The sequence below is a fragment of the Lonchura striata genome, chromosome 17 (assembly GCF_046129695.1).
Source record: "Lonchura striata isolate bLonStr1 chromosome 17, bLonStr1.mat, whole genome shotgun sequence".
NCBI lineage: Eukaryota > Metazoa > Chordata > Aves > Passeriformes > Estrildidae > Lonchura > Lonchura striata.
The window spans coordinates 14,161,625-14,189,016 of record NC_134619.1 but is presented as its reverse complement, the minus strand read 5'-3'; the positions used below and the strand labels follow the sequence as shown (position 1 = coordinate 14,189,016).

At 44.7% G+C, this 27,392-nt stretch overlaps 1 protein-coding gene across 2 annotated transcripts in view; it reads right to left on the bottom strand.

Moving 5' to 3' along the window:
- Positions 1-22,747, bottom strand: part of NCOA6 (nuclear receptor coactivator 6) — a 43,622-nt gene extending 20,875 nt beyond the window's left edge. Inside the window, exons 1-9 of one of the 2 annotated variants that reach the window (XM_031506536.2) lie at positions 22,676-22,742; positions 16,048-16,150; positions 10,668-10,820; positions 10,283-10,551; positions 7,369-7,524; positions 6,690-6,812; positions 5,124-5,252; positions 3,490-4,305; positions 652-798 (exon numbers count right to left, since the gene is read on the bottom strand). In XM_031506536.2, the coding sequence (XP_031362396.2) occupies positions 652-798; positions 3,490-4,305; positions 5,124-5,252; positions 6,690-6,812; positions 7,369-7,524; positions 10,283-10,511 (1,600 nt within the window). In that variant the 5' untranslated portion in view covers positions 10,512-10,551; positions 10,668-10,820; positions 16,048-16,150; positions 22,676-22,742. Of the gene's footprint in view, positions 1-651; positions 799-3,489; positions 4,306-5,123; positions 5,253-6,689; positions 6,813-7,368; positions 7,525-10,282; positions 10,552-10,667; positions 10,821-16,047; positions 16,151-22,675 lie in introns of both variants that reach the window. The other variant, XM_031506537.2, reaches the window with a different exon arrangement.
- Positions 22,748-27,392: the final 4,645 nt, after the last annotated feature.

Genomic DNA, 27,392 nt, shown 5'->3' with positions numbered 1-27,392 from the left:
CATAATGTCACCTAACTCAGCAGAGTAATTCATAGTCAAAATGAGCTTCAAACCCTGAGGATATTTTATAATGGGATAAAGAATAAATGCACATGGAATACTGATGAAATCGCATCATCAGGGTATCCATAATCCAGCAAAAAAACCTAATAATTTGAGTTGTGAAATGGAGGGAGACATTTGTCAAGATTTCATTTTCACACTTTAAGAAGACTTTGGGAATTTTTGAAGGAAGTAATAAATAATCTTTTCAAAGCAGAACAAGACTATTTTGCTCTTCTGCTTCTAAGATAATTATACTATTTTTTTTTTTTCCTGGAGAAGAAATTCCTTTTGTGTTGTATCTTTATTACTCCTTGCCTCCAAATTTCAGTGCTACCTTCCACTCAGTTTCTCAACAGCTGCTTCTGAAGCCCAGACCCACAGTCCTCATCAATAATAGTTGTTGAGAAACATGAGCAGCCTTATGCTTTTCTTTTCCCTATCCAGTACTACACGCAGAGTGCTGTTGCAGCCCCAGCCAGCAGCTCCCTGTTAATGGCACGAGTTTAATGGTTTGGGTTTAATGGCTCCTGTGTGACACGGGAAAAGGCATCATGTGCTACAAATGGAAAATGGAAAAAGCTGAGGAAGGCCCCCCTGCAGTCAGACCTGTGTGCTGCACGTTCTGGCTGGTTGGCAGCTGTGGTGCTCCGCTGTTCCCTGGCGTTCCTGGAGCTGTGGAGGGCACCTGGCCTTGCAGGAAGTTCTGGTTAGCCTGGCCTGCAGGGAACCCCGGGGGGAGCCGCTTGGGCATTCCTGAACATGAGAATGTTCTGATTAGTTAGTATAGAAAATGGGAAGGAAAGAATAGACAAAATCTATAATTGGAGAATATCTTTGAGTCTGTACTATCATACAACAGGTTTAGGCAGAAATTGTTTTTTGCCAATATACAAAATCCACTGAAGACATTTATAGTTCTTACCTGTGCAACAATTCTAACAAATTACTGTGACTAATTTCAAACTATAATTTAAATACAAAACTTACTACCCAGAGAAGGTGAAAAGCCCACATTTGACCTCATATAAATTAGAAATTAATGTGGTTTGTTGCTTTCTGCTCTACTGCATCTCTTAGCACACCCTTAACTTATTCAATGTACACGAACAGAAATAACTGGTATTCTTCTAAGTGATGTGCTCCTCTCACCAGCTCTGACACACCAGGCACACACTCCTTATCAGTGCTGCTGTGTGCACACACTCAAAGGGTCTTTTCATCCCAGAGTGGGCTGAGGAACCCCACAGTTCAATACATCCAGAACTGCTGCTCATTCAAGTAACTCTGCTATTCCTGTTGCAAGAGCAAGGAATACTTTCAGGCTCTTTTGTGGCACAACACCCACACTCTAGCACATCCAAACATCACTGCTGCCCTGGGATGGAGAGAAAAACCTCCCCTCTACCTGCCAGTGTGAGCAGCAGTGTGGATGATTTAAGAGAACCCACTTATTTTTAACTCACTGTCCACACAATGCCTCAGACTTTGAAGCAACCCTGCCCACTGCCCCCTTTATTTTCCTGACCCAGTGCCAGAATGTGACTTCAATTCCTTCTGCAGTTACAGCTTTCTTGCACATCTAATTCTACTTTGTGCTAATTATTTGGTCTTAGGTTGTAATTAATATTTCAAGGTAATCAAGTCTATAGGCCAAACACCAAATATATCTGCAAATACAGAAACAGACTTATTGAAATACCACATCACTGGAACCAGCTTTGGTTCCACTAAACTTTTAGGGATGTTTTGTACATAGAAATGCTTGAACTGAGAATAAAATATAAAGTGTTAGCTTGGCCTATTCCAAATCAGATATAAATTCTGATTTGCTAAATTGGCTGTGTGAAATGCCAAGTGTTTGAATGCATTCATTTACACCAAACCTTTAAATGTAAGGTGGCTTGAAAATGGAAAGATCTGTAATGACAAATTAACATATAAATTGCAGTGAAGAATGAGCATGCATAGAAGTCAGGCAAAAATCTCAGCAGCGGGAGCAACACAGTTTTGCTGAAACCAAGGAATCCTGTCTTTTAAAATCACCTGAGGATACAGCTCACAGCAGGATTGGTGATTTAGCAATAAATTCTAAAATAAGACCAAATAACATATTTTGACAGTTTATTTCTGGAGTGACTTTAAACTCAAAAAAATTGAGGTTTGTTTGTAGTGGGTTTAGTTAGGAAGCAGAACATGGAGATTATACTGGCTAAAGGTCATGACTAAAATTTCTGATCGGAACATATGGCTGGTGAGCCAAGACTGTAGGGAAATGTGACTATAATAATGAATAACTGCTTCCAGATGGAGACAAATAAGATACACCAAGTGTACACTGGCAGATCCCAAGAGAACTTTGAAACACAGAAAATTAATTTGAATTCAAACAAGACCCATGGTAGAAACGGTGAAAACAAGAAGCTTGTCTAGATCAGTAGGCCAAAAAACAGGAATTCCTTACAATGTTTGGACAGATTTTGGATGTACAGCATGAGAATACAAGACACTAGAATGTACTTATGTGTGTAGTGGACGAAGAATACTGGCCATAAGTACATATAGAAATGGCTTAAGCAAGAACTGCTGCATGGGACCTGACAACAGCCATCCAAGAGGAAGATGAACGAATGAGTGAGCGAAGAGAAGCATGACAAATCTGCATGGAAATACAAAGGACTCAAGGGGAAAAAATCCCCTCAAGGGGAAAAAATCCGCCAAGGACACAAAAGAGATCCTGGGACTGACAGAAGAAATGCTTTCATTATTAGAGAAGAACTTCAGGAGTAGTAAGGAAAAGAATTAAGTGCATTGATCCAAAGAGAAAACTAAAGACAACATAGCCAAACGAGAAATTAAAACACCCCGACATCTTAATTTTAGGATAGGGAGTACAACAGCATAGCAACATTGACTGTTTCCTCTTTACAGAGGAAGAAACTGGTGACAAAGACAGGGTGAAGAAGAAACATCCACAGCTTAGAAAGGAAGATGCAAAACAATGCCTCACTTCTGTAATAGAAAATGTAAATGGTGACAGAGAAAGCTGAAGAGAGAAAAAAAGTGTTTTCATTGCACTCGCAAAAAATCCTCCCCTTTCCCCCCAAAAAGAGCAACCCCAAACCTAAACAAAATCCCCACACCATCTCTGAACATCCTAAGCTTGTTTAAAGGCAACAGAAGAGCTGTCAACAGGACAAGTGGCAATAAGTGCAATGTACACAGCAACTCCTCCCTGACGCTTTGGGCATCTCTGTGACACTACAGGACAGAGACAGTGTAGAAACCAAGTGATGTGGATGCTCACTCACCAATACCCACCTCATACTCCACCTGTCTGTTGATTCTGTCTCATAAAGGATCTTTTCAGAACTAACAGCAATAGTAGTTCTAGACACTTTATGTTTCTTTTCCTTTTAAAATAAAAGAAGATTTCATACTTCTTACCTCCTAAACCAGGGTGTAAACCTTGTGGACCTTGGTTTTGCTGCTGCATCACCATGAAGTTGGGGGGTACATTCCCCTGTTGCACCATAGGATTACGACTGGGAGAACTGACAGGCTGCTGGAATCCCTGGGGAAGAGTGCTGCTCTGGGGAGGCCTTGGTCCCAGCTGCTGCTGCGTCTGGTTAACGGTGGGAGATGAGGCAGGAGAGCCCTGCTGGAAGGAGGAGGGAGAAGAAGCAGGAGACTTGTTGGTCAGGTGGGGTTGTTGTAGTGGTGTAGGAACCCGTGAGGGCCCTCCCTGAAGGCTTTTCATTTGAGGAGCAGTAAACTGGCCAGGATTGCTCATCTGGGGAAAGTTTGAGTGAGTCTGGGAAGCTTGTTGGCTTCCAAAAGGATATGGAGGTGGAGGATGAGTAGGAGTTTGTACTGTTGCTAGAGATGGTCTTGCTTGAAGCTGCTGCTGCATTTGTCCAGGCAATGGGGCCTTTTTCCAGGCCGGGTTTACTGTCAATGTACCCAGTGCTCCCTGGGTTGGAGGAGGCTGAAGTGCTCCAGAAGGAAGTTGGTTCCAGCCAGGGGGAACTGGAACCTGTGCTGGTGAAGTGAATGAAGGTCGAATACCCTGCTGTGGCTGCTGATGTGGCTGGGGAGGCCGATTCTGCAACTGCTGCTGCTGCTGTAGCTGCTGAAAGTTGGCTGAGTTCATCTGCCTGTTTACAGGAACTGACTGCATAGAATGGAGCTGAGGAACTAAAGATCCAGATTGATGATTTTGTTGCTGCATATTTAGCCCAGATAAGAGTGGGTCCATTGCATCTAATAAAATAGCAAAAAAAATTTTTTTAAGAAACCCTGACTGTAGACAAAACCCATCCCAAAACAACAAAGGCTAAATTGCTTGCTTGCATTTTCTTACTCTGCATATAAGTTCATAGTCCAGAGAGGCCGGGTCTTATCAATCTATATCCTCTAAAACAAAGCACAACAGCCCCACAATGCTACAGACTGATGTGAGCCTTCTACACACTCAGAACTGCAGAATCACAGAGTATCTCAGCTGGAAGGACCACTGAGTCCAAATCCCTGCTCCTGGCAGGATCACCTAAAATTAAACTACAGGACAAAGAGCATCATTCAGACACTCCCTGAACTCTGTCAGGCTTGGTGCCATGACCACTTACATGGGGAACCTGTGAAGAATAACCCCCAAACATTCACACCCACCAGACCTCCAATCTTTAACTTACCAGTCTATCTACCCTTCCTGAAAAGAAGGGAAAAAAGAGCACCAGAAATATTCCTGCCTCATTGAATTAATCCTTCTCTTACTTTCACCTAAATGTAAAGCTCAGTCATGACAGTTCAAGTTTAAAAATACAATTGCCATTGCTCAACACATTTGAACAAAATACCAAGCAATCTGGTGACTTATTAGGCACTCAAATTATTTGAAAAAATTTAACAGATTAAGGGGAAAGGGAGCTTTTCACAGAAAAGAGTAGCTCCCAGAAAGTCAGGGAAAATGCTCCAGAACAATTCTGGCGTACTCTCATGAGTACACACTCAAGCTTGTGTGCTGAAGAATCAAAATTTAAGAACGTTTTCAGATCAGTATTATGACTAAATTTTACCACCTGGCTGTGAGGAAGGCCGAGGTGTTCGTGGCTGCAGCTCAGCACTAGCACCACTTGCCACCATAGAGGAGGGCACATTTCCACCCTGGGACATCATGACAGCTGCAGCATTGCTCATTCTTATTAAACCTTAAAAAATAAAAATAGAAATCATCAAGTCTTGCAGTTATATAGAGAATAATTTTAGAATTTTTCTTTTAACAAGAAAAAAATATATTTGTCAGTAAAACATTTCTTTAGACTTTAAGAATTGTTTGTCCAAGATAACCTGAGGATACACCTCTCTGTCTGAAAGCTCAGATTCCCTGGTATCAAACAAACATGTTCAGGTCATGCTGTAGGTCTTTCTTTAACACCAAATTTTAAAAGAGTATAAATGGAAACACTACTGACTCAGATGATGTCTGTGAGCCTGACCTACGCTGAAAGCACCAAGTGACAAAATTGTATCAAATCTGTACAAGTAACTCAGGCTTTTGCCTGAAACTAGAAAGTAACTGAGGTAATGCAAGAGGAAAAAAAAATTCAATGTTTCACTTCCACAGGCTGTCATTTTCTAAAATGATTGCTACTGTTGCCCTTTTGATTCTATTGTGGTTATGTTGTTGACCTGCAGAGAGGAAATGAAGGAGCTGATAAGTACTGTGGAGAGTAAAGCCCTTCTTAGAAATGCTTTAGTCTTTGTTAAGGACAAAAATTTCACTACTATTTAATTAGGTTTCTACAAAGCTAGAATGTTCTTTCCATTCCTTCTCCTCAACAGCCACAAATGCATCTTAGATAAACTGACCAAAAATGCTCCTGGCTTAAATGCTTTAAATTCCATTTATTCTGTTTTTAAATTCAATTTATTGTGTCTTTAAATTCCAGTTATTTATTCTGCTTATGATTCAGCTATTTTAATAAATTAGATAGTAGCTTTCTTTGTAATAACTACAAATCTGAGTTTTGTAGTTAAAAATTGTTTATGAATATACAATACTCTAAAATATAGTTTAAAAACTACACAATTCCACAAAAATCCCTTATTTATAATCAGATTTCAAATGTTTATCAGAAAATAAGAAAAGAGTAACAATGACAGTGTCCTGTCCTTTCCATAATTCTAAGGGATTTAATCTAAGTCAGTTTATTGTACACTGAATCAAGACTTATGCACGTTTCCATAAAGGGACCCAAGCAAAACACTGTGAAAATCTGTGCATATTTCAAAGTGATTTCACTACACTCAAGTCATCTGCTTCAACAGACTGTATGTAAAAACTCAAAACAAACCAATTACCCAACAAACCAACAAAACCCCAAAGCACCACACCCTCAAAATACCTGAAAACAAACCAATAGGCCCTGCCAAAATCACTCCAATGTTTGTGGGACACAATGCACCTGACAATTCATTTACATAACACAGGACATGGTTTGACAGCACAGAACAAGACCAGACATTAATTTAAATGGCAACTAGAATTCTGCAAACAAGAGTTGCTGTAACCAGTGGAGTTTCATTAGCCCAGCAGTAAATTTATGAGTGGCTGAAGCACCAGGAAGAAGCCAGAGAGGATTTACCTTGTCCTCCCTGCATGGGGAATCCCGTGTCCATGCGCATGGCAGTGCTCGCTCCCAGAGGCCCATTGATCCGCACATCCTGACTCCTGCTCTGGGCTAAAGCCAAGTTGATAGCGCCTTCCCCTAAAGCAAGGCACAGGTTGGGTGAACAGAAGAGACAGAAAAGCAGAACACAGACTTTTAAATTTAAGAGATGCCGAGGAAGGAAGAACAGGCTTCACCACCACTGCGCACTTTAGAAGGACACTTGCACATCACACCACTCTTCTGGATTCCAGTTTTAAGAACAAATGTCATGATAAGCATCACCTGCCCTTAATTTCATCCTGAGGGCGCTCCCGGACAACTGTCCAGAATGGATATGGTAACTGTGAAAGCCACTGAAAACTTGTCTTAAAGAAAGCCTTACATGAAACAACAGGGAAAGAAAATCAGCCAACCTTTTCCTAGTCAACACACAGAAAAAAATTTTCAGGAGGGTTCCTGGTGCCTGAAGCATTTCCAGCTTTCATTTTTATTATTAATAAATGTTATTCTTAAAGAATAAAAGTCCTGAGCTATCTTTTTCACTAAAGCCTAAGTAGTAACTTAAAAGTTTTGCAACGCTAACCAAGTACGCAAAACTGCTTTTTGAGTCTACTTAAATCTGAGCTTTGGAAGCAGATTTGGTGTGCAATACCTTCAATCTGAACTGAGAGAATGCCCAGGTCTCGGAGCTGCTGGTTGTTGTTCTGAGCCAGGATTCGCAGCCGCTCGGCAGCTTCCCGGGGGATGTTGAAGGTGACACGAACACTGTTCCAAGGCTCTATTTTCTGCACTTTTAACTTGTTGGATTCTTAAAAGAAAAACAATCAAAGTCAGTGCAAAGGCAGTTTTTTAAGCACGTCTGATGAAAGAACTTGGTTAAAAGGCTGAAAAAAATGAAACCGTATTTGGCTTTGAAAGTTGCTGGTGCTTAGTCTCAGGCACAGGAGATTTTTTTCCCCACACAGGTGTACAGCAACCAATGCTGCCAAACCACATCAGAAATTTTCCAAAAAATTAGCAGTAAAAAAACTACTCAAATTATAACCACTGCAATAGACAACAGAATCACTTGATAGTATTACTTAAAAATTGAAATATTCCATGGATAAACAACTTGGAAAATATCTAATAAAACAGATTTCATACAATTACAGGTATTAGCCTTGAGTTGGAAGGGACCTTAAAGTCCATCTCATTCCACCCCCTGACATGGCAGGGACATCTCCCACTGTCCCAGGCTGCTCCAAGTCCTGCCCAACCTGGCCTTGGACACTTCCAGGGATCCAGGGGCAGCCACAGCTGCTCTGGGCACCTGTGCCAGGGCCTGCCCACCCTCACAGGGAACAATTTCCTCCTAATATCCCATCTAAAATCTAGACTCCTCCATCTTGAGGTCATTCCCCTTTGTCCTGTCTCTCCATCCCTTTTTCAAAGTCCCTCTCCAGCTTTCCTGGAGATGCTTTAAGCACTGGAAAGGGGCTCCAAGGTCTCCCTGGAACCTTCTCTCCTCCAGGTGAGCACCCCCAGCTCTCCTCACCAGTCCCAGAGCAGAGGGGCTCCAGCCCTGTGATACAGTACATTTGTTTGCAAACCAGATGAATGTGGGAAAAACTGACTACAGGAATGAAGTGCTTGAAATATTTTGTCTACAAGCAAACATTTCAAATCCACTGCCAAAAAGCATCTCAAAGTCATGCAAAATACTCACTTGCAGGTTTTCTGAACACCTGTTCTACAAATTAGTGTTTCGACATAGATTAGTGGTTTTCAAAGTAACTGTTGAAAGATTGGGCAGTTATGTTGGACACATTATCCAACATGATACCTACCTAAATGATTGCTTCAAAATGCAGTTAAGGATAGTTAAAAATATACTCCCAATATAGCTGTATAAGTTTCCAGTTTCTATCTTTCTGTTCCTCTCAAAACAGAAAGCATCAACCCGAATTTTCATCAGACAGCTCCTCCACTGTAACCTCAGATTTACTGAACACTTGCTAACTTTTGGGTTAGTTAAGAATGCCAACACTCACTCCTATTTAGAAAGCTCTTGTTCACCATTAATTCATCAAGCCCCTTTTGCTGCTACAGTAATGGAATTATTAAATTCATCCTTATTCCACCTAAAAACCTGTTTTTGGCCAGAAACACGGCAGAAGGAGTTTTCAAATCCCCTTTTGTGGATGTTTGAACAATCCCATATTTTTTGCTATTAATGTCCCAATATTTTACATAGAAAAATTGTAACATCAGTTTCAGTATTTCTATGTATTTGAACCCAAGTTTCTAATTTTTCAAGCACTGCATCTGTCAAGATAACCCCATACTATTTACTAACCCTGCATTCAGGATATCCTGGTTTGCTCTGAATCAGTTTAAATAATTTCGCACATGGATGATTTTCAAATTAACTTGACATTGACTTCTAAAATTTGCTTTCTCAACTGAGGTCTGAATCATGTTTATTAGTCCTGGCATTAATATTTATGACAGACTCAGCATGCAGATGCCTCTATATAACAAAGATGACTACATGCAGTTATAGACTGAATTTATTTCATAACAAAAACTACATAATTGATCTGTGGTATTACACACATCCCTTCACACCAGTAATGGTCTGTTAATTTACATCTCTTTCCAACGGTTTGTAAGACACAGCTCAAAACTGGTATTTCTTCACAGTATTTTTGTCTTATCCCAGCTTTTTTATCTCTCTGAGCACAGCAAGAACACAACAGACTGATGCTAGCTGACTACGTGGACAAAACTGAAAGAAAGGAATAAAGTGATAAAGAAATTCAGTTTGGTTATTGAGAAGTAATGTGTTATTGTCCTGAAAATGTGTTTGACACTGTTGAAGAAAATCAAGGCTACCTAACTGAGCAGCCATCAGAAATCAACATAGGACTTTTTAAAACATGCTCAGACAGGGGATAAATGTCTTTTTCCAGATCTAAACATGCTGGTAAAAGATGTCCCAAAAAGCCTGTTATCACTGACTTGCCACGGAGCTGTTCCCAGAGCTGGGTGAGCATTCAGGGGTATATCAGGGCATTACCCGTTCCTCAACACAAATCAATCAATCAGGTAGGATAGGTCAGAACAGGGCATTGATATCACAGGTACTGGAAAGTGGACCCGTTCTCAGAGGAACTGCAGTAGTTTAAATTGGACATTTGGGCAGTAAAACATCTCCTGTGTGAACAAGCCTAATTTCACTTTTGTATAACACAGCCATGTGTCACAGAGGGACACGAAAGATCGTAAAACACACATTCTCTTACTCTGCATAAAAATTCATATTCCAGAGAAGCCAGGTGGAAACAGAAGAGAAATCAATGAATTTGCTAAATAAATCAGTTTTAAACAACAAAACAACTGCAGACACTTGTAGCCTGTATTTCTGAGAATAACAGCTTGCAAATTCGCTAAGAATAACCCCAACAAATATCATTACAAACTAAGTTGCTCAAATGCAATACTATCTATTTTTTGTGCAAGTACCCTGACTACCTAAATAAGCATTTTAAGGACAGCTGGAAAGTGACAAGGAGGTACATTACCCATGTGTAAAAGGCCAGGCACATTCTCCAGTATGGTATCCAGCTTCTGCTCAAAGTCTCTGTCACTTATATTTCCTTTAAAAGCTACAAAGATTGTGGAATCCCCAGCCTCCTGTTTCAGTTCATCTTCCTCCAGTCCTGAATCAAAATCGACCTCTAAATCTTCCATAGCTGAGGAGTACAAGGAGGCATATGTATCTTTTAAGTTAGGTAGATCATCCAAAACCATTGCTTCCAACAATGGGAGCCTGTCAGACGTCAAGGCGATGCTTGGAAGGGAAAAAGAGAATTATAATACATATAGTAATTATTGTGAATAATAATTGTGTAAGGACATTAACAGCTGCTTTCAGTGGCGCATTTGGTCACTGACAGAAAAAGTTACCTGGTGACCCAGTACTGGGCTCTGTGAGACCAGCTGTGTGAGGCTGAAAATGGTGGCCATGGCAGTGTCCAGGCTGTTCCTCCACTAGGACAAACAGAAGGGGGTTCCTGGCAGAATTGTGCTGCACGTGACTCCAGAAGTATTCCAGTTGATCTAAAAGACAGACAGGTAGAAAGGAAGGTAGAGGATAAAAAATCAGAGGAAAATGAATTATATTCATTCCTATGTCACAGAGGGGACAAGCAAGCACATGGTACCAATGCTGCAGTGCCTGACTGTCAGGAGACTCAAGCTCACAGTAACAGCTGAATTACAGAATGATAGGAAGAACCACCAAATTTAATTTTAGAGACTGTAGATGCAATAGGTCCAAAGCAGTAGAAAAGCCACAACACATTTTCACCAGGAGAAATGTAGCATTTGAAAAATATCTTACTCACACCCAGCAAAATCTCAGGCATACTCTGCCTACTTTTCTAAAGTTTGTAAAGATTTCGCTGTTTTCAGCTTCCTATGTATGTAACAACCTGAAATCTGCTCCCTCGTCACAGCCCACAACTCCCACCATGCCCCCACCTCACACTCAGATAAGAATGAATTCAGAAAGTCAAGTCCCACACCTGATGGATCTTGCTTAATACAGTGTCTAAATTTTGCAATAAACTTTCACATTATGACATTAATCTAAGCTGTTACAGAATTACAATCTGTGATAAAAGTATCCCTAAACTTACAGTGGACACCACCTATGTTAAGATACACATTTTCCTACTCCATCACGAGGGCAATGGCACTATCCTTTCCAGGTAAGACATCTGCTCTAACACTCAGCACTTTGCAAATACTGCTAAAAGATTCAAACCATCTATAGCAACAGCCAAAAAAAGGACCTGTTCCTGACCACAATTTTCAAAATCAAATCCACTCACCAGCCAGGACTGTCAAGATCTCATAACTCCAAAGCTGTGGGTACTTGGCACAACCCATCCAGAAGGTTTGGCTCAGGACAACATACTCTTGAACAGGATACAAACTGGGGTTTTGGCAGAGGTTCAAGTTCCCAACACAAAACCACAACTTTGAGATGAAACGTGAGCTGCAGATACTGGCCAGAAAATAGCCTTTTCTAATTAAAAAATCTAACAATGTTAGAAAAGCACAGATTCAGCTCTGCACTGTTTACACACTCACACAAGGCTGCTGAAGGGACAATATTCCAAAGGAAAAATCAAGGGCTTGAAGTCCAAATTCCCCATAGCTTTTGGTCAGATCTCTACACATACACTCACTATGCTTACAAAATACTGTGGCTTTTTTCTCCCTGGCAACCCTACCTCACACCAGTCAATCCAACAGCACTAAGGAATAATCCCCTATTTTACATGGAGTTATTCTCTCATCCTGCAGCACCAGCCTTTATCCTCAAATCTCAGATTAAAAACCAAGGGAATTTTGTGTCACAAGCTCTTCTGCAGTCCTGCATCAGAAAATAAATTCAATGTTTCACAGGTACTGATCTATTTTCATAGTGCTTTCATATACTTATTATTGCCATGGGAACTTTAAAGACAAGCAAAAGAGAAATAAATTTTTAAAATTAATTTCCAGGTGAACACAGAATTAAATCTTTTTTCTTTCCCCTGTTGCTTGGCTTTGTGTCTAAATTACTGTTCTGAGTGTTGGCAGAACATTAAGGCAAACTCCATTAAGGCAAACTCCTCAGTTTCATGTCAGGTGCCCAAACAATGAGAATCACAATTAATAGAAGTCTGTGAAAAAAATGTTTTAACTGATTTTCACAAAATTCTTGGACAGGTTACTTCCTTACCCAAGCTGGCTTTACACTAATCAGGAAAACAGTCCTTCTCCTTCTGCATTCCTACATCTTTTATTCCACATCCACTGACTCCAGGGAGAGAGGAGCTGAGGGTCCTATACAAATGGCCTTTTTAATGGCCAAACAGCAATTCTGTACAAGGAATGAGGCAAGCATCCTGTGAAGTATAAGCACTATATTTGTGGAAAATTACACAGAATGTTATTGGTCAGAAAATTATGAGTAAATTTTTAGGGAGAGAAATCTCAGCTCAAAATACAGGCTCCTACATGTTGAAAAGCTACAACTACTTGGAGGTGATGGGGTGTTGCACCTGCAGCAAGAAACATGAGTACACCTGACAATGTCTAACACCAAAGAAATAAGAATTATAAGAATTTATCTACAAGAACACAAACATTTCAGATCTTCTTTTTTTCTTTTTTTTTTTTTTTTTAATGGAGCTGTCTGAAGCCTCCATCTTCCCTGTGAAAGAGCAGAAAACTCCCAGATTGCTTAAATCATGGTTTAAAAAAAAAAATCATTAAAATGCTGCAGCCTAGATGAAATTTCATCAACCTCATCTGAATGTACTAAAATCTGACAGGATTTTTGAAGTTATGGCCCTTTGTAAACACCACAAAAACTGAGTTTTCTAAATCCCAAGGGACCATAGGCCTTGTTTCACCTGACTCAGAGAATCACAGGACCGTTGGGATATTGTGAGGGAAGGAAACAAACCAAAACCAAGTTTTATATTTTACCTCCCAGATGAGCACATATAGCTACAGCTCCCTTTGCATTTTGCATTTTTTCTTCACATCATGCTCCTCAAGGAAATCTTCTACATTCATGCACCCTTTCCCTCCAAAACACATGAACTTCTGTCTGTTCCTATACTCAGGTATCATTTATCTCAAGTATGACAGGAGAAAGTGATGATTTGCAAAATTTTCCTTTTCAGGCAGTGCACAGCACACCATCCATGTCAGAGCAAATGAATCCCAGCTGCAAAGCATCCTAACAACTTCTGTAACCTCATTGTTATAGAGTTGCTTTCCATAAATCCTGAGCAAGCACTTGACCATAATTAGCAGGTACCTTCTCTCAACACTCTTCCACACAAACACAAAAAGTCTTCAGCATAAGCACACTGTAAAATACTGCTCATTCAACAATGCATTAAACCAGAACTCCCAGCAGGTTATGGAGGGTCTCTGATAAGAACCACACATGAACTGATTTGCACAACCACAGCACACTTCAGGAACTCAAACATCCATGCTCACTTGGCAGCACAAGAAGGTCTCTGGCAATCATCCTTCCTTCAAAAAGCACACATGGCCTTCTTCCTGCCCATGCTCCTTTAGAGTTTCCAAATTACTATTTCCCATTATACAATTGTTTCTGGGAAGTCAAAGCAAGTTCAGTGCTACCACATGGCAACCATTTACCCTCAAACCTGGCCTGTAACTGGCTACAGCAACAAAACCAGTGCTATGCCTCTTTATAATAAAGTTTGTCTTATTCAGTACAATCTAATTATTAAAAATATCTAATTGAAGTAGGAGTATTTGGGAAAAACAGCCAAGTAACAGACAAATGGTCAAAATGCACCTGCATTGTTGTATGGGGACAGGGGGTGGAAGAGCTTGGCCCATGAAGACCAGTGTGTCCAACCCGAAGGGTGCAGGGCACACCCTGGGCTGTTGGAGCCAGGAGCTCCCAGGCACACTCAGCTTATGGATAAAACAACTGACCCACTCACATGTGCAAAACAGACTCTTCAGAGGAAGAATTCCCACAGGATACAGGATGCCACAGTTGAGACCCAGGCTGATGGACAGCTGGGTCACACACACCATCAGGAACCCCAAGGCATTTTGTCATGCCCTGTGCTGTCCCCACCAGCAGCCTGACAGGCAGCCTGCACAACAAATCCAGCACCACGTGGCTGGGCAAGGCTTGGAAAATCCCATCCAGATCCCAGGACAGATGGGATTAGAGTAAAATCTGAAACAGCCAGTTGTCACTAACCAGAGAGCAGCTGAACATGAGAAAGCTGGCAGACTCTGGAGTACCTGGAAGTGCTGGTCTCTGGAGTGAAAAAAAAAAACAGCACAAAGGAAAAAAAACCCCAAATGATACCTTGGTAATTTTGCCCCAAGGTTCACTCAACTGATCTAAACTTATGTCAATTTGTGTCTTAAACAGAACTTGAAATCTCTTGTCTTGCTTTCCCCTACTGCACTACACAGAGCACACAATTAAACCAGGGCTTTGTCTGGCCACCTATTCCAGGTTTTCTGCCACAATCTATTGATTTACAAGCTTTTTAATGTATTCACAATAAACACTTTCACAACTGATGTCACATCAGAACCTGCACTCTCACAAAACAAATAAAAAGTACTAAAATCATGCTCTACATCTCAACAAGTACTCTGCCACATTGCACAAAAGATTGGGAAGGATGAGAGCAGAAGGAAGGATGGATTGATGCCCTTCGCTAGCAGATGGCACAAGTTGGCAGTAAGCAGGGTCCCCATCTTTACACTGACCATTATTTAAAGCTGCAACAGGGAAGGGAAAGACATGAAGTTACAGCCAAATCCCTTGGGAGAACCAGAATTGAAAGGGAGGAAGAAAAGTCTGGGATAGCAGTAGCAACGTAATTTCTAAAGGATTTAAATTGCATTTGCTGTCACTGAAAAATGGTTTTCAAGTGACTTAATAGAAAAAAATATTAGGAAAAAAGGGTGTCTTGGATAATACACTTTAATGTTTTCTGATTCCTTTGTTTTAGGTGCCAGTGAGAAAAATATGCAGAGATTTTCATTATGGGAGCAGAGGAGATTCAGTATCTCCAGAATAGTCCTGAGAGGAATGGCTTTCTTTTAATCTGTAACATGCACTCACACAGTCTGTGTTTAAAATGTAACACCCATAAACCCTAGAAACTCTGATCACAACATTGTCTCTCCTGGAGATTTGTCAACAGTGTATTATCCTCCTACAACTGTTTCCTTTGTTGCCCAGCATAGTGATCTTAGAGTTTGCTAAACCTGAGCAATGAATAAACCTAGACACCCACATCCATTCTATGATACAAAGATTAAAATAATATGGTTTTGGGGGAAAAAAAACCAAACAACAAGAAACCCAGAAAACAAAAGCCTAACAAAACTTTTAAACAAATTCTAAGCAAGTGTCATATAACAATACAACACAAGGAGATGAAATAAGGCTAAAAATCACAGTTATAATATGAAAGAATACCTAAAAATAAACATGTACTAAAACTGCCTCTTAAACAACTTAGCCAGGGTTCCAGTAATTTCGAACTTCAAACAATGGTGCTAGATGAATGACACCACTAAAGCATCTCAACTGTTCTCCTTGGGAGGAGCAGCCATAAACCTGATGGCAAATACCCTGTATGCCCAATTGGGAAGTCAGCTCTGGAGCCAGCCCAGCTGTGCAAATACAGCAGTGAGGAGAGGCAGGAGAAGAATGTATAAAAACAACAGATATTCAGATACATCACATGCTTATTTTACCTACCAAAACAAATTTCACAAGTTCATTATTGTGCGGTGTGCAAAAGGACTTCAGGTAATTCCAGACTGGCAAACATGGTTAAACAGCAACTCCCAAATATGGAATCCTGAAAGAAAACCATCACATTTCATCAGACAGTGATGGGAAATAAGAGAAATACTGAACATACTGGTGAATAGCTCCATTTTTAATATGCAGTTTTGCACCAAGTCATATGCTCTCCTAAGCAATGTAAAAAGCACATATTACTATATTCAGCTTCAAAGAGCAAAGCCTGAGCAGCTTGAAAAATCAACCTTTCATGACAGGCAGAAAATTGAATACTTCCTTTAGCTGGAAATGACATTCTGGTCTTCTAAACAGGGCAAGTTTTATCTAGAATAATGTTTTTATTTAAGTCTTAGGGCAAACTCGTCTTGATTAAACTAATGTTCGAACAGAGAAACTGGCACAGCCAGGATGTCCCTCCGCTCATCCTGAGTAGGTGCCCAAACCAGCTCAGGTTAAGCTCATTCCAGAAGCACGTTCCAAGCCCACAGGACCACCTCAGACAGACATTGCTCCTGCAGGTGGCCAACATGTGGAGGTGAATCCATTCCTAGTCCCTGCTCCTGGTCACGGGTTCACCAGGATGCACTCCAGCTCCTGGGATTATAAAAACACAGCAGTAAAGCTAAATGGCTTTGGGACAACAAAACACCGCCCCTCGAATCAACGGGGTTTATAGGCATAGTCCAGGGGTGGTTCTCAAGGAGATTTTCTGCTTACATGCTTGCCTGCTCATCAGTGGGTAAGGGGACTGCCCAAAAACAAACAGGGGAAGCAAAAAATAGAAGTACACTCAGAAAGAAAAAGCGGAGATTTGTTGTCTTCTATCTAGACAACAAGAAAAATTGCTTTAAAAGCCAATTGTGCTGTAGCCTAAGCATGTTACACCAAACCAGCAACTGAGAGAGAAGGAGAAGTTTTACATTTAATCACATCATAGAAGCTTTGCAGCACTTTTAATGGTCATCTAACACTTTTCAGCCTCTCGTATCTTCTTGTATTTCTAAGTAATTGTAACTCAAGAAGTCTAGCAACAGGTCAAATACCTGATGGATAAATCACAAGCAGTGACCTGTTTCCAGCTAGATGCACCTGCTTAAATACCACCACCAGACACCAAGCTGAGAAGCAAAATTAAAATTTGAAGTAGGAAATTTTAGTATTGTTGTATAAGCCAAAACGAAAAAAGGTTTTCATAGTCTACAGCAGCTACTGCATTAGTTCTACTTTTTCACCCTTTTCATAAAAGGATGTTCCACAGCCTAAAGCTGAGTCCTGTAACAAGCTGGCTGGTTACCTCCAAAGCCAGGCCAAAATTTCACAGGAAAGGCCAGGCCATGGAAATGCTGTTTTTATGGAACTCTCCAAGGTGCAGCAGCCAGTCCCCATTCTGGGGGCCTGTGCCTTATCCCAGCAGGGTGAGGGTAATTTTGGCTGAAGGGTGGGGCAGTGAGGGAAGAAAAATCTTCTGAACTCCTTAGTGCAAGGAACCAAAGGGTTTTTGTTCCTTCAGTTCTCCCTTCTGAGTGTCCCCCACCACAACACCCTACTGCTTCAAAGGCCTGGGAAAGACAGGCTACCCTAGCAAGATCCAGTGAGAAACTGAGGATGGTCAGCATGGGCTATGGGAAGAAGGAAGAAAAAGTAACTGCTGCTGTCTCCATTCCCATTGTGCACATGGGATGAGACCAAATTTGGTTAAGGAAAATAAGCAATCAACATTGATTCATTTGCTCCAACTTTCACTACAGTAAGTTATCTGACAAACCTGGACACTGAACACACACCTTAGCAGACCACAAGAAATGACAGAAGCAGCTTTGTGAAGTGTTCCAGCGACAGGAAGAGTTTTGCTTAGAGTTTGTGCTTTCCCAAACACGAAGAAATCAAACCAAGTAAGTCTCCAGCAAGGCAGGCTTTGTTCCCTCATACTGCCATGGAACTGGTCACTGCTCCTCACACTGGTATGCTGCATTCCCATAGCCCTCAAGCTAAACCACTGAAACCCAAATGTTTCTGACAAGGAGAAAATTACAGCTTGTTATAACACACACGACTGCTTGCAGTGCTATCCTCATGTAGTCTGACAGCAATTTTAATAAAATATCAGTTTGTTAAAGGTTCAAGAAGTTTGTTGAAAGCCTACGACTCATGCCAAGCTGCAATGGACAAACCTCAGTTGAGCCATTTGGTTTTATTCCAACAGAATTTGACTGCTGAGGTGCTCAGGACTGCTCTAGAAAGCAGGATGATAACTTCAGCAGCTAAGTTAGCCATGTAGAAATTTCCCTTTTCAGCAGCTGAGATATAAACCAAGGCTGCTGCCAGGCACTAGGGAAATAGGAATCAGCAATTCTCTTGGGAGCTGCAGTCCACCCAGCACAATATTTGGTCAATCAATTCCCATTAGCTGAGTTAGTAATTTCCCATGGTAAGGATATTTTCATTTGGAAGAAGCACACTGTGAATACTGACAGAGCTTTTCAGTACATAACTTTCCACAAGGATCCACCAACGCAACCAGCAAACAAAATGAGATGCTATTTAAAATGAGGAGCATCTTGACTGTATTTGATCTTGCCTTCAAAAGTTATGAAAAATACCTTTTTAAGTCGCAATTTGTGCTCTGTGTTACAACAAGCTTTTTATTTAAACCAGAATTTAACCACTACCAGACCTTTCTGAGCTGACACACCCCACAGGTGGTCCTTGACCACCAAATTCTCACAGGACTTCCTAAACACTAGTATAACCAGCCCAGAAATTCATGTGATCATCAGCACTGAACTAAGGTTTGACTGAAAACTGCACCTTTTGAAATATTATTCCTTCTTACATCCAATAAATATCCAGGAAATATCAGGGAAGCTTTTAAAATTCTGGAATCATATAAAGGATAAAAAAAGAATTGAAGCTAAAATAAACAGCTTAAAAGTAATTCTTTGGTAGGAGACAGTATCAAGGAGATTGTTTTCTCTGACCAAAAAACTAATCTTTATATAATAGAAATAGGTAGACCTTTGGTAAAAATCAAGATTATTCTGAGTTTTCTGACTGTATAAAAACTTGCAGCTTATTTTGTGCTGCTCTGGGCTTTTAGAAAATTCAAATTTCAAGTGTTATTTATTGTCACTACTGCCATTAAGAACCACACAAGCAGCTTAGGACCTTCTGGAAAAATGTGGATGCAACAGAACTGGAGTGCAATGCATTCTTGCAGGGATGGGAAGAGCACTCCTAAAAAACTCTTCAAAGAAACACTTTGCCATGCACGGCAAGGGGTTGGAATGAGGCAGCCTTTAAGCTCTCCCCCGGCCCAAACCATTCTGGGATTCTGTAAATGCAGACCAGAGGCTTAACTCAGTCTCTGTGAGCACCACACAGAAACCACAATGAAAAACATAATCTTACACCAGCTGTGTGGTCCTGGCAGGTAGTTTGATTTTCAAAACAATAAAAATTATAAAATTAAAATTATTTACATAGAACTTGGAGAATTCAAGAACATGCATCTTTTGGTGGAATGCCCATCCACCAGACCTAAAGGTTGGGGTCCCATATATACAACTGAGCATAAGCAACTTCCTGTCTCCCAAATTATTGGTTTACATAAATTAATTTAGACAAAGTATCATTCATCTCCTGTACTTTTCCATTTTTCATACAAATGAAATCCAAAGCCCTGTGTAGGGCTATGCTTCAAGGCACTCATGCCAGCTGGAGAAGGAAACTGGTCTCACGTCCAAGAAGATGATGGTCCTCATGAGCTGTAGAGTCTCACATGTGTCTCCATCCCGTACCCCAGCTCCCAAACCAACAGCACTGCCACACGCTGGTTGCCTTTCTTTTCCCCCCACATGCATAAAAAAAGGTTATTTACTGAGTTACAGCCTCAGGAGGGCTCTCACATATACATGACCAATTCAGTACTTATTCCTATTTTTGATTACTACAGCAGCAATTTTTGATGTGCCATTCAGCGTGCAGGTGAGATGCTGTTCCACTGGATGGAAAATGATTTCTCAATTGACTGAGAAAAATCCCCAGCTTCTGGACCTCTGGAAAACTTCCACTACCAGCCTGCATAATCCAAATCTTAGATTAATTTTAAACTCCAGCAGCATTACTCTAATTAGCATGGGCACAAGACAATCTAAGTTATCTTCATCCTCTTGAGCTAAACCTCCAGCTCTCCATGCAGGAACACGCTGACTCCGTGGCTGAAATGCTCAGTTATCTGCAATTAATGGGTGGCTCCTCCTGAAGAACATCAGAGACCTGCTCCTGAGGGGACAACAGAGTCTGCAACAGTGTCAAGACAAAGCACAAAATATCCACGGCTCTGCTAAAGCAAAGGTGACTTGCTTGTCTGGCTGGTGGAAATGGAGAGACTCACCCAGAGATGGAAAACCTCATCTTCCCTGCTGCCTCAACTTGGTATCACCTGGGGTTATTTCTCCTTCCACTGCTGGTCCTCACCTATTCCCAGCCCTACACATTCTTTCTCATTCCTTCTGGTCCAGCTGGTGCATTAAGGAAAAAGCTGAGGCTTGAATACAGTTTTTGCAGCACTGAGGGTGAAGTCCTGCTGCTCAGTGCTCTACAACCAGCAGGCCTCCTGTTCCCTCACACTGTCCCTGCACCACAGCTTTGCATTTCTCAACAGAGACCACAGGACTTTGAAAGACACCCTCATCATGCCTTCTGCCCTTCAGAGGTTCGCTAGCAACCTATAAAATTTCGCCATTCTCAATGCAAACTGTTACAGTCACATTAACTCTTCAATCCCTTCAGCAGCAAATCCTTTGCCACTGCAAATCTAGTAAATTTAGTGAGTGTCTAATTGGGTGGTAACTCCAGCTTCCATCCGAAAGCAATTGCTCTTGTACTAAGAAAATAAAAATATACTGCCACTTTAAGGTTTAGTTATCACACTGAAACATTTAACATCTCCCATAAAAGCAGGAACCTTTGTTGTGCTCAGGCAGCACAAAGAGTGGCATTACAGCTGCTCAGCACAATTTACCTCCACAACCTGTATTGTCAAATATTTAAGCCACTGAAAAATGGAAACACCAACACTTCCAGATGCACAAGGACTTGGAATTCTTATGTCAGAGAAGCATCTACTTTTTTACTAGAAAAATGTTAAATTACTCCATCACCTGGAAGCCTGTTGTAAACAACCAAGTCCTACAAGTCCTCCAAGTCCTACTACAGAAGGACAGGCCTTCCAGAGAAAATGGCTGGAGAGCGCTGCTGAGAGATTTTCAGCCCAAATCCAATGCCTAACAGAAGACCCTTCCTTGGGTTTCAAATACTAAGAAATGTAATTTCTCAACTGAAGATGAGGTATGCGTGCAGCCAGCCCCTCACGTTCGGATCTTTCCTCTCCCAGGAGAGTCCGGACACAGTGTTACTATAAAACATTTCCTCTTGGAGCCAGGTAAGTTTCAGAGGAAGCCACAGGGCTCAGTGGATACTTAGAATCTCTGGCAAACACCTCGCCAGGCCCAGACCTGGCCCTTCTGAACACACGCTTCAAAACCTTTGTTTCTCGCTCCACAAGATACCTAGAAAAGCTGGGACCATCTGCTACAACTTGAAAAGAGCTGCCAAATCCAAATCTTGTGGTCATTACACTTGGTAACCTTTATGGAAGGTGCCAGATTTGTTCTTTGTGTTTGTTTCCACACACAGGAAATACTGAAAGGCGCCTTAGCTAAAAATCCAGCCAGAACAACACACAATAATTACAAGACCACCAAGAGGCACGTTCTTCTAAGAGAGGTTTTACTACAATAAAACCTCGTATAAAGGTTTCCCTACAGTTCCCAGTGAGGGGAATGATCAAACATGTGTCTATAAGGAGGCTGAGGGGTTATGGAGAGACAAAGCTCATGAAGCTCCAACCTGTTGCCAGGATGCAGAGCCACAGAAGAGCTCTGTCCTTCCATTCCCCAAAGCAGCGGGAAGGAAGCAGAGCTCTGAGCTTCCTGAGATGGTTTTAAAGTAGCTGGCATTTAGAGAAACGCAGAAATCACACGGCGAGGAGGAGTGGAGAGCCTTTTTCCGACTGGTTTAAGACTCACCGAGGACGCGAACAAAAGCGAAACGTCAACGCGCCCCGGCTGACACGGCACAAAGCCGTCACCGCCCGCATGAGGTCAGGGCAGAGGGACCGGCTCGCGCAGCGGCCGGCCCGCGGGCAGCGCCCGCGCCGGACAGCGCCGCCGGCCCGGCCGCGGTCCCTCCCGGGCCGGCGGGGCCGGGCCGAGCCGCGGCCCGGGAGCGCGGCCGGGCCGAGCGCGGCCGGGCAGGGGCGGCTCCGCGCCGGGGCCGCGGGCGGCTCGGCCGCGCGCTGACAGGCTCCGGCCGGGCGCCGCGGCTCCGCCGGCACCGCCGAGACGCCGCCGGCGGCCCGGGCCACCGGCTCGGCTCCGCTCCGCGCCCCGCCGGGCCCCGCCGCCCCTTCCCCCGCGCCGCGGGCTCGGCCTGCGCCCCGCCCGGGCCGGCCCCGGCCCCGGCCCCGGCCCCGCCGCGGCCGCGTGCCGACCCCCGCCCCGCCCCGCCCTCCCCTCACCTGGACCCGCCGCCGCCGCCGCCGGGGGCGCGCGCGGAGCCGCGGGGGCGCGCGGGGCGGGGGTCGCGCGCGGCCCGGGACTCCAGCGCCGCTCCGCCGCCTGCGCCGCGCACGTGACCCGCGCGCGCCTGCGCCCGAGCGCGCGGGGCGGGGGGGGCACCGCGACCCCCGGGGAGAGCGCGGGACACAGCGGGGACACCGGGACCGGGACACAGCGGGGACACCGGGACACAGCGGGGACACCGGCACCGGGACACAGCGGGGACACCGGGACCGGGACACAGCGGGGACACCGGGACACAGCGGGGACACCGGGACTGAGACCGGGACACAGCGGGGACACCGGGACACAGCGGGGACACCGGGACCGGGACACAGCGGGGACACCGGGACCGGGACCGGGACCGGGACCGGGACACAGCGGGGACACCGGGACCGGGACACAGCGGGGACACCGGGACACAGCGGGGACACCGGCACCGGGACACAGCGGGGACACCGGGACCGGGACACAGCGGGGACACCGGGACACAGCGGGGACACCGGGACTGAGACCGGGACACAGCGGGGACACCGGGACACAGCGGGGACACCGGGACCGGGACACAGCGGGGACACCGGGACCGGGACCGGGACCGGGACCGGGACACAGCGGGGACACCGGGACCGGGACACAGCGGGGACACCGGGACACAGCGGGGACACCGGGACTGAGACCGGGACACAGCGGGGACACCGGGACACAGCGGGGACACCGGGACCGGGACACAGCGGGGACACCGGGACCGGGACCGGGACCGGGACCGGGACACAGCGGGGACACGGGCACCGGGACACAGCGGGGACACCGGGACCGGGACACAGCGGGGACACCGGGACACAGCGGGGACACCGGGACCGGGACACAGCGGGGACACCGGGACCGGGACCGGGACACAGCGGGGACACCGGGACCGGGACACAGCGGGGACACCGGGACCGGGACACAGCGGGGACACCGGGACACAGCGGGGACACCGGGACCGGGACCGGGACCGGGACACAGCGGGGACACCGGGACACAGCGGGGACACCGGGACCGGGACCGGGACCGGGACCTGGACACAGCGGGGACACGGGCACCGGGACACAGCGGGGACACGGGCACCGGGACACAGCGGGGACACCGGGACACAGCGGGGACACGGGCACCGGGACCGGGACACAGCGGGGACACCGGGACCGGGACACAGCGGGGACACCGGGACCGGGACCGGGACACAGCAGGGACACCGGGATCGGGACACAGCGGGGACACCGGGACCGGGACACAGCGGGGACACCGGGACCGGGACCGGGACACAGCAGGGACACCGGGATCGGGACACAGCGGGGACACCGGGACCGGGACACAGCGGGGACACCAGGACGGGGATACAGCGGGGACACGGGCACCGGGACACAGCGGGGACACCGGGACCGGGACCGGGACACAGAGGGGACAGGCACCGGGACCGGGACACAGCGGGGACACCAGGACCGGGATACAGCGGGGACACGGGCACCGGGACACAGCGGGGACACCGGGACACAGCGGGGGCACCGGGACCGGGACACAGCGGGGACACCGGGACCGGGACACAGCGGGGACACGGGCATCGCCGCAGGCGGCTGCTTCTGGGAGTGGGGACCAAGTGTCTGCCGGTGAAGCTGAAATAAAAATAATAACTGAGATCTTTATAGGAAATTTCTGGGAAATGCGGTTTTTAATTCAGAAGAGTTTTCATTTGGAATGTTTGACCCCAAAATTTCTGCCTCTTTGAACATCACTGAATGATGCTTTCATTTTACCAATGAGGAGATGGGGAAGAAGCCAGGGAGGGATGTGGCATGGACTCAGCAAAGGCCACAATGCTGAATTTTAATAAAAAGTCCATTGTGATTAATGAACAGGCCCATGCGCCCAAAATCCCCAGGGGACAATCCTAGATCCCTAAAATCCCTAAATCCCCTCAGCACAGAGGTGTTCCACAGCTGAAGGGACCCTCACAGGGCACACAGCCCTTTGGCTTGTCTCTTCCTACATCCTTTATTAATATGAGAAATGATTAACACAAAACCTTTGAAATTTATGCTTTCCTGCCCATCGTTGCTGTGGCAGAAAGCCCTTGCCTGGCACTGGGGAAGAAATGACGCACATGGCAATTCCTATTTCAGGGTAGGAAAACAATCAAAAGTCCTTTATGGGAAAAATAAAGACTTTTGTTCCTACAAATGCACGTGTGATTCAGTAGCTTGAGCAGGTTCAGTGGCCTGAGCAGGGGTTTCAGGAGAGTGAGTGTGTGCAGCTGGAGCTAGCCCTCACAGCCAGCCTTGGCTTCCCGTGGAATACTGCTGGATAAACAATGTGAAAAAGGGATTTTTTTTTAATTTTGTAAAACCTTTTGTATACAACAAACTCACATCTCATCAGGCATTATTGCTTGCAACATAGAGAAAAACACTTTTTACAAATTCACATATAACTGCATTCTACAAACCCTCCCAAAATAAATAATGAATGTCACGGTTAGCATAGGACTTATCTCAAGTATTGAATCTGGCTGGGGTGTCAGAGCTGCAGGCAGAGTGCAGCTTCCTCCAGCTGTGCAGCTCCTGGGCTGGCAAGGGTGAGGAATCCTTCACTCAAGAACTGTTCTGCTCCTGCCTTTTTGTGTCTTCCACAACCTCTGGGGAGCAATTCCAGCACTTCTCCAGTGTGCTGAGACAAGAGCAAAGCCCCCCAAGGCCCTCCGGGATGTCAGGTCTGAAGAGATGGGGATCAGTCACAGCAGTGGGATCACGGAACATTCTGTTCATTTGATCGTCTCTGGGAGTTTCCATCTGCCCTCGTGTGGATGATTCCCAGGTTTTGTGTAGTTCTGCTCTTGGATTTTGAAACTGGCTGGAAACGCAAGGAAGCTGAGAGAAAATTTCTTTGGTACCAAGAATTAACCTTTCTTTCACAAGTAACTTCATGTTTTCCCTGTTTCATGAGACTCCTCTTAAACCAGCTGCACTGAACTTCATTCTCCAGCCTCGTCTTCCCCAAAAGGCATCAGAGTGCTGCTTCCAAAAATCTTCCAAAAACTTCTTACTCCTGTTGCTGTGCTTGTCATGCCAGACTGTCCCTCAGGATTCTTGACTTGTTTGGTTTTATCTGTATTATGCACATTAGTGCCAGGCATGTCTCAAATCCCTCAGCAAACTAGAATGAGCCAAATGCTGTTTTCCAAAACCTGACTCCTCTGGAAGCACAATACCAAGGTGTCCCACCAAGATCTGCTCAAGCCATCCAACCACTGTGACTTTCTGATCTGGGCTTCAGAGATCCCACATGGACAAATTCTCTGTGCCTAATCACAAGGGAGCCCTTCTTTCCACGCCCTCCTTTCCTTAGCAGCCTGAGGCCTGCACATCCTCCTCACTCTTCAGAGCACGCTGCTTCCCATGGCTCTGATGCTTCTGCTCACTGCTGAGAAAAACCTGAACTGGTTCAGTCTCTACATAAATAAAATTAACCCAAATTCTCTTAGAACAGCCTTGTCACAAGGGTAAGGAAACAAAAGGAAAGTGGAGCTGAAGGGACACCAGGGTGACAGGACACAACCAAAAACCTTTTTGAGGCATCTCTGCTGGAGACTGGCAGTTGAAGGACCCCCAGGTGGCCTTGGCATCAGTTGGCAGTAGGGAAAATGGAATAATGTGATGTGGAATAATGCAAGAGGGAAGAAATACGGGGCAGCTCCAGACCTGCCACATCACATCCCTGCAGCAAAGTATGCTGCAGGCTGAGCTGTAGAGCTGAGTTTACTACACAGCCTGAGTATTCCTGGGTCTTGCCTAGACTTCGTTCAGCATAAACAACACAGGAGAAGCTGTGGCTGCCCCATCCCTGCAAGTGTCCAAGGCCAGGTTGGACAGGGCCTGGAGCAACCTTGGATAGTGGAAGGTGTTCCTGCCCAGAGCAGAAGCTGGAAGTGGATAGTCTCTAAGGTCCCCTCCAACCCAAACCATTCTGTAATTTTTTTTGTCATTCTGTTTGAGAAACTCATCCAGGAGCAGACTCTCAGTTTATTTGGGATGCTGAAGCTTTGCTGCAAAACAATGACACAGAATGATGCCGGAGCTCGTGCAGGGAAGGAGGGCTACCTGCAGCAGAGACAGGTTGTCTCATTGTCCATAACAGAACACAAATGCATTTGATATCATGACAATCAAAATTGTAGGCTTGTTTACACATATTTTCATATTTTCAAACAACAGGTATTACACAGAAAAATTACTTGAACAAAATAATTTCCCCTGTAACACTGGTACAATGCTCACTTGGAGAGAAGGAAGAGAGATGTGTTGCACTGCAGTCACTCTCACTTTGGATCTGGTGTTTTGGTAAAGTGTGAGTGTGGTGAGAAAGAGAGACGTGGGCAATTGGCCACAGATGTGATAGGTGAGGCAGGGTTACACAAGAATTCACAAGAGTTACAAGAGTTCACAAGAATACACAATGGTTACACAAGAGGAGTCTCTCCTCCTCGACTTGGAAGATGTGGAAAGGTGGAACTTGCTGGCTGGGGAGTCCTGGCTGGGCCAGGAACACTCCAGGCAGGTGAAGGCCTGTGGCTGCCCAGGGGCTGTTGTAACACGGGATGCTCCCCACAGACAGCCAGGGTCAGTTCTGCCACGACAATCTGCTAAA